Source organism: Mobula hypostoma, chromosome 3 (genome assembly GCF_963921235.1).
Source record: "Mobula hypostoma chromosome 3, sMobHyp1.1, whole genome shotgun sequence".
NCBI lineage: Eukaryota > Metazoa > Chordata > Chondrichthyes > Myliobatiformes > Myliobatidae > Mobula > Mobula hypostoma.
Genome location: NC_086099.1, coordinates 41,725,616 through 41,733,149, shown reverse-complemented (window position 1 = coordinate 41,733,149; position 7,534 = coordinate 41,725,616). Strand labels below are relative to the sequence as shown.

The following is a 7,534-nucleotide window of genomic DNA, read 5'->3' as shown; positions in this document are numbered from 1 at the left end:
ATGATTTCCCTAACATCTGAACATGTACAAAAGCCAAACTATATTGAAATAATGTATAGTGGTGTTTTAACAACAAATGGTGATGCTAATGGTAAAGCGGTGGAAATCAGACAGTGGTGTAATTTTCCTTCAGAGGGCGAGTGAAGGCTCTATCATCCTTGATAAGAATAAGGAGGAGTTGCTTACAAAAGCCAGTTGAAGAGTGGACAGAAAGAGGGGATCACCTGGATATGTGGACCAGGTCATGTTGTTTATTTGCACAAGGGATTATTATTGAGGCCAGTCCCAAAAAAATCTAGCAAGTTTGCACTGGGTTTGCCAGGATGCTAAAGCCTGCACAAGCAGCTTAAAGCTCTAATATCAGAGTTCAGAATAAAATCAGGTTCATTGCTGCTTTCAGGTGAAAACTTCTCTGCAGCATTTCCAAAGTCCATGTATTAATGTAACCCAAAAGCAGCGTGGATCTCAAAAAATGTACAACTATAACTTTAGGCCTCTTTTAATGAGACCTGCAAGAACAGGTGGGCAATATTTAATGCTGTCATTATTATCTTTAAAACAGCAAGATGCTTACCTCACCTCCATCAAAAAAATGTAGTGAGGTTTCCAAGGTGTTCCACAAGAGAATTAACAAACTAAATTTGCATAAAGGGTCCAACAATTACATGTTAGAGAACATCCTAAAACCAGTAAGGGAGAAATATTGTTTATCGAAGGAGATGAACAAGATGCTGGAGCTGCGCCTTGGAATGAAATCCCGATTCTCTGCAAATAAACAGCATCTCTCTCCTAATCAAAAGATCAGCTTCCTGACTCCCTGCTCTTCCTTGAATGCCGTTCTCATGGAATGTGGCAGTTCCTTGAAGTGTTGATTTACAGAACAAATATTTAAAATGCCTTTTCCAACGGTGCACTCGAGTTATTAGTAATACTGCCGCACACGTGTCATAAAATTCTCCAAAAGTGAGAATCTTAATCTGCGCCAGAGAGAAAGCAGCTGCCCAGCTGTACTACACAATTCCCGAGAATGTACAATTTACTTGCTGTTGTTCTTCGCGACCTTGAACAGTTGACAAGTACGTGAGCCAGGCAGTCTTAAAGTCTCTACAAAACAACTAAACATAACATCTTACGTCAATACATCTGTTCAATTCCTGGATGGCAACCTCGTGCGACATGCTTAATTCCATCGACTTCCAGCCCGGATTTAGAAACCTACAACACAAGCTGGCCAGAAGACAACAACACCGGATTTAGGAAACTGACCCGGTGAAAAACATGTGGGCACATTACTGATAAAAGGCCTCCTGTCGCTCCGCAGTTCAGGGTTAGACAGGGTCCAGGTGTAGGGTGGGAACACTGCAAACATGTCTAGTGCTAGCGCTCGCTTGCTGCTTGTGGTTTTGGTTGGCACTGTGGAAGGGTTCACGCTGAAATATGCGGTTGACTGCTCTTACTCTTGTGAGCGGACCACCGCCTGCCCGGTGACGGCGGGCTGCAAAAGGACTGTGCTGGATGACTGCGGCTGCTGCAAGGTTTGTGCAGCCGGCAGAGGAGAGGTGTGTTACCGCACCGTAGCCGGGATGGACGGGGTTAAATGCGGGCCTGGACTACGGTGCAACTTCAACAGCGACGAGGACGACTTTGGAGATGAATATGGCATTTGCAGAGGTAGGTACACTGGGAGAAACAATCGTTAAATTAAAATGAGCTACAAACAAGTTGCATGTTGCTCCAGATTCCAGTATCTGCATTCCCTTTTGAGTCCGTTAGGTTAAATGATGCAGTCGCACGACTGGTCCTGATCCTGGGTATTTTTGTTACTAATTCAGACCGTGTGCTCACTATAATACAGCACAGATGGTATCTAAATTCCCAGTGACTTGGTGTTTTTGTGAAAAAGGTTCAGGCTGGTGCACTTCATACTTTCCATCTATCTAACATCACCGGTGCGTTGGACGATTGCTCGCCCGGCTGCACGGCGCTCCCCTAATCGCAGTGGGAAGGCTGTGCACACTAAAAGAGACGCTGTCAATCTACACGAGACCTCTCTCTCTCTCTCTCATACACACACACACACACACACACACACACACACACACACACACACACACTCACATCAAAGATGCGGATGAAATCTAAAAACAAAAAAAAGTTCCCTGCATAGCGCTAGAGACAGATACATTTTGTATTAGTGGGATGCTGACCGAAAGATAATGCAAAGCAGAATTCCACATTTCCCGTAATTTAGAACATTTTATTGTAGCATCGATGCAGTCTTTAAAAAAATAAGAATACGACATTTTACAATCTACTGCAGCATCTGAACTCCTATTTACGGTGTATGCCGATCTCAGATATACTGATCGCCAGGCACACACATGGTCACTTGGTGCACTGTACAGACTGGAGGCAGAGACCATCCTGGTGGAATTGTCATCTTTGCAAACGGCAAGATTATCACTCTAACAGACCGCACGTACATCTCACAGCTTTACCTCAGGTGGTTATTGGTTACGATGCCAGTGCACTGAAAACGACGCGGATCTGTCACCTTCACAATAACCTTGATCGCAAGAAAATGCTGTGGAATATACATCGGTGAACTATCAAGAATAGGCCAGTTGGTCAGTGCAGTGGTTCTGGCTTTATCTAGCATTTTGTTCTTCCAGATGTGATTTGCCTGCCCGCTCAGTTACATCTCAGAACTAAAGTTTAAATACCAGTGCAAATTCTAAACCAGCGCCAAATACCGAAAACCGGATCGGCTCAGCAGTCTTATTAACATAAGGGACACAATTAGCGAAGTTTGTGCATCATTAAAACAGGCTCTATATACATATGTATAAGCAAATTGAGTTTAGAAAAGGGATATTATAACTCGAGACGATGCTGGAATTTATACGTACCGTCATCCTTAATATTTCTTATCGCTTCCATTAATGTTACTGCTGATTAATCATACTTCTGTTATTCGGGTGTTATTGTTTCAGATTGCCCCTTTGGAACCTATGGATTAGAATGCAGGAAGGTTTGTAAGTGTCAGTTCGGGATCTGTAACAGAGTGACCGGGCAGTGCATAAAGTTTCCGTTTTTCCAAATTCATGAAACGAAAACTGGAAACCACAGGAAAACTGCGCCTCCGTCAGGTAATGCGCGGCACAAAACATTTTGCTTTACTTTTGGTCATTCCGATTTTTCTAGCATCTATTGAATGTTAAAAAAATTTAAAATTTAGTTAAACATAACTAGTGTCATTGAAAACAGTAACAAACCACAAAGCACTTTGCTCATCACTACAGAAACACTCGTACTGGTGTTTGGAATTTTAAAATAATGCTTAATGCAAAATGAGGTGAAGCAATACTGAATTCGATGAAGGTTTTAAGTGTATTTAAAAACTCTGAGTAAATATACTACTCCTTTTAAACAGGAAACGAGCAAGGATCGGGCTATAGCACTGAAGACTTGAAGACGAATATGCTCAGAGATAAAATGAACAGTTCATTTGGAGAAAAGCAACAACCTCCTCGCTGACCTTCGTTAGGATTTCTGGTCGGAAAGAATGAAACTTACCATTCAAACCCATGGTGGCAACTTCTTTCATAAACCAACCAATCTGTATTGTATTTAATTATATCTTTGTGGACATTGAAAGTGTTGTTTGTATAGAAGTATTATTTTTTGTATAAATGACATTCTTGATTTATTACATTTTGTAAAAAAAAAGAGTGCCTTATCAAATATTTTGAAATCTTCATTTTCTGTGGTAGGTTTTGGAAAGGCCCATGTAAACACTGTAACCTCACAACAGGGGAGATTTGATAATGAATTAGCTAATACCATGCTATACCCCAATGACTTGTATTTGCCCCTCTGCCCTGTACATCAAAAATTGCTTCCTGTTCCTTTTGTAGTGCCAAATACAACAAACCTTAAATAATCCATGAAATCCAGGTTTGCAAGAAGACATCTCCAACAATCTTCCCAATTCCTGAATAGAGGGAAAACTAAGCATTTACTAGATATTCTTGTACCTCATCACTTGAACTTCTCCTTTCACCTCTTAGTACTTACTATTTCATGCATATTATAATGCTCAAATCTCCTTCAAACTTTCCTTTCTTAAAAAAAAACATAACAAATAGGAATTGGTTTATTCAGCTTTCTCCAGTATTCATTAAGCTGATCTGATTTTGGCTTCAATACTTCCCTGCTTTTTCTAACTTCTGGTTTGGGTGTTGTTTAGGTTTTAAATATGATTACCACAGCCATGTCTCTCTTTTTAATATCTCAACTAAATCAAATAAAAGTATATTTTTAAAAATTCCAGTCCTTCATCTAATGTTCTTTTTTTAGATCCTGACAGAACATGTTCCACAGCCTCCTTATTCCCCCTCCAATTCAGTTTTACATAACAGAAGGGAATGCAAGAAATTGTCATATATGTTTGCTCAAAGTTGGTCCAGTAGGATCCTGAAATATAAGTTTACTTCCTACCCAGCAGTAGTTTTTCATGACTTTTTGAAGTTTTGAAGTTGCAAGCCTGTGAAAATAACTTACCAACATTAATCCTTGTCATAATTTTGTATGTTTTAGTGAGATACTTTCACATTTTTTTCAGAACTCCAGAAGGCATAGGCTGACTCTTTTTAAATCTTTCTTTGGTTCTTCCATCTTGATAATCAGTTACAGTTTCTACACTGCATTGACTCCAGGGCAAGTACTTTTTCAATGGCTGTGAAAGCCAAAACTGCACACAGCATTCCAAATCTGTTCTTAACAATAATATACACATTTTAGTAACTTAAGCTCAACATAATTTTTATCTTGTTAAGCACTTACTATAATTGGATATTAACATCCTACATCTCAATAAATCTCACCAAATCAATATTTACCAGTTGCTCATCATTTTCTTCATTTCAAAGTGTAACTTTATTATACTCTGTTACCTTCCTACCTCTTTGCACTCATTCTTATCATTATACAAATTCTTTGTATTCTTCTCATATCTCTGAAGTCTCATCATTGGAAATTTTTCACTCTCTGGGCCACAGCATTGGCCTATTAGTTTAAAAAATAGTACATTGCATGCAAATTGGTAAGGGTAGTGATCAGCATAATACTGCTTAGCCTCAATAAAATGGTCAACAAAATTGTACGTTAAGTTGATGACAGCATTGAACTTTTTATTATATTGCCATTTTTTTGATCATATGTCGAATTTAGCTGTTGTTGGTCAGGTATTATGTGCAGATTTAAAACAGTTTATCTTGTTAACAAATACTATAGGAGAATTTTACATATGTTAAAACATTGCAAAACAAATCTGTCCTTAACGTTCATCATCTTAGTACAGAAATGCTTATATTTCTCCTACACTAGGTATTTTCCATGCAGACAACAGAGAAAATAGCTTAGTTTTCAATGAGCTTCACTATATGTATAATATATAGTGAAAAGGAAAAATGTGATTATGTTTATGAAAAAAATGGATGAAGATGAAATCAAACAGCGTTTCAGTTGGTATATGAAAAATCAAGATTGAAGGATGATTCAGATGGGAATCCAGAGCAAAATGTTAACTGATTGAATACCCAAAGAAAAAGTGATGTCTTTGCAACTTCATTTGATTTTTCTTTGCAAAGTTATTTTTAAAAATGGATGCATCTATCAAATGAAACTGGTCTGATGTTGCATGAACTTTGGAAACAAAGCATAAGAATAAATTCAAATCTATACTGAGGAGCTATAGAATTTAGAAATAAACTTTAAACTACTTTAAGACAGCAATTACTTTTGCCTCATGATTTTGCAATCCCTTGTCTCTCTGGAGCAGCAGAGGCTGATGGGAGATCTGATAGTGGTTTTAAGATTATGAGGCGAGGCACAGAGTGAACAGACAGTATCTTTATCCCAGGGTTGAAATGTCTAATACCAGAGGGTATGTACTTATGATGGTTGGGGGTAATTTCAAAGGAGATGTAGGGCAAGTATTTTACACAGAGAATGTTGAATGCCTGAGATGTGCTGCTCGGGGTGGTGGTAAAGACACATGCATTAGGGACTTTTAAGATACATTTATATTAGCACATGAATGTGAGGAAAATGGAGGGATATGGACATTGTGTAGGCGGAAGAAATTAATTTAGTTGGCCAATGATTGTTAACTTAATTGGTCTGGCACAGCATTGTGAGCTGAAGGACCTGCTCTTGTGAAGTACTGTTCTATGTTCTATGTTCTATGTTCCTTTTTGGTTTGATACTCCGTCTAGGAGAAGGTGAAGGTGAAAATTTGAAGTCTGTGCCAGACTAATTCAACTATAGATACAAGGCTTTCTGCAGATGCTAGAAATCTTGTGCAATGGATTTAAGGTGCTGGAACTAACAGTGGAGGGAAATAAACAGATTGACTGTTTATTTCAGATAGATGTTACTTGATCTGCTGAGTTCCTCCAGCACTTTGTGTGTGTAAATCAACTATATTTCACAATCATCTTGATTTCCTAACGTTTTTCAAGTAATAACTTAAACAAGGTTACCAACAACCAATGCCAGTAACTAGGAAGCCATCCTTTATTTTCTGATTTAGAAGATTAGGGTTGTAGGATATGGGTGGGATACTGAATTAGTTACTTACTGAATATAGAAGTCACATGTAAGTTCGAACCTATTACTAAAATTCAACCCTCTCCTATAATTATTTGACTTAATGTTCTATGGTTATGTCGGAGTTGTACAGCATAGAAACAGGCCCTTCAGCCATTGCCTCTATGCCAAAAATCATGCCTATCTACGCTGATCCCATTTGACTGTATTTATTCCTTATCCCTCTGTGTCTTGCTCACTCTTGCATCTAACCTGAAGCCTCAAGTGTTGTTACTGTTCAGAATCAGGTTTAATATCATTGGCATATGTTGTGAAATTTGCCATCTTTGCAGTAGCAGTACAATGCAATACATAATGACAGAAAAGACTGTGAAAAACAGCAAGTGTGTTTATGTATATACACACATACACATTAAATAGTTAAATGAGTAGTGCAAAAAGAAACAAAAATGCACTGCGGTGGTGTTCATGGGTTCAATGTTCAATCAGAAATCAGCAGAGAGGAAGAAACTATTCTTGCATCATTGAGTGTGTGCCTTAAGGCTTCTGTACCACCAGCCTGATGGTAGCAATGAGAGACAAGTGTGAGCTGGATGATGGCAGGCCTTAATGATGGACGCCGTTTTTTTGAGGCATCACTCCTTGAAGATGTCCTGGCTAGTGCCCATGACGGAGCATGTGATACATGTGATAAATTAATCTGAATCTCAATTACATTAAGTTAATGTAAAATTCAATGGTGTACTAAGCCATATTTACTGCTGGCAAGCTATTTTTTTCTAAACTACTAATAAGAGACATCTAAATACTTTCGAAAAGGCTTTGCTTGCTCAGATTCTACTCTAAGTATGCATGTATTCCACACCAGAGGTAATTTTTTAAAAAGCTAAGCAAAATGTTTTTTAGCTTTCTACCTGAGCAA

The 7,534-nt window shown here is 38.4% G+C and overlaps 1 protein-coding gene across 1 annotated transcript; it reads left to right on the top strand.

Annotated features, from left to right (window-relative positions):
• Nucleotides 1-1,175: 1,175 nt before the first annotated feature.
• On the top strand, nucleotides 1,176-5,813 carry esm1 (endothelial cell-specific molecule 1). Its single transcript, XM_063042925.1, has 3 exons — nucleotides 1,176-1,671; nucleotides 2,994-3,149; nucleotides 3,434-5,813. The coding sequence occupies exons 1-3, from the start codon at nucleotides 1,368-1,370 to the stop codon at nucleotides 3,535-3,537; spliced, it is 564 nt and encodes a 187-aa protein (XP_062898995.1). The 5' UTR covers nucleotides 1,176-1,367; the 3' UTR covers nucleotides 3,538-5,813.
• Nucleotides 5,814-7,534: the final 1,721 nt, after the last annotated feature.

Coding starts and splice junctions, on each gene's coding strand:
- esm1 (XM_063042925.1), top strand. CDS start 1,368: ATGTCTAGTGCTAGCGCTCGCTTGCTGCTTGTGGTTTTGGTTGGCACT. Junction 1,672..2,993: donor TGAATATGGCATTTGCAGAG/GTAGGTACACTG, acceptor TTATTGTTTCAG/ATTGCCCCTTTGGAACCTAT. Junction 3,150..3,433: donor GAAAACTGCGCCTCCGTCAG/GTAATGCGCGGC, acceptor CCTTTTAAACAG/GAAACGAGCAAGGATCGGGC.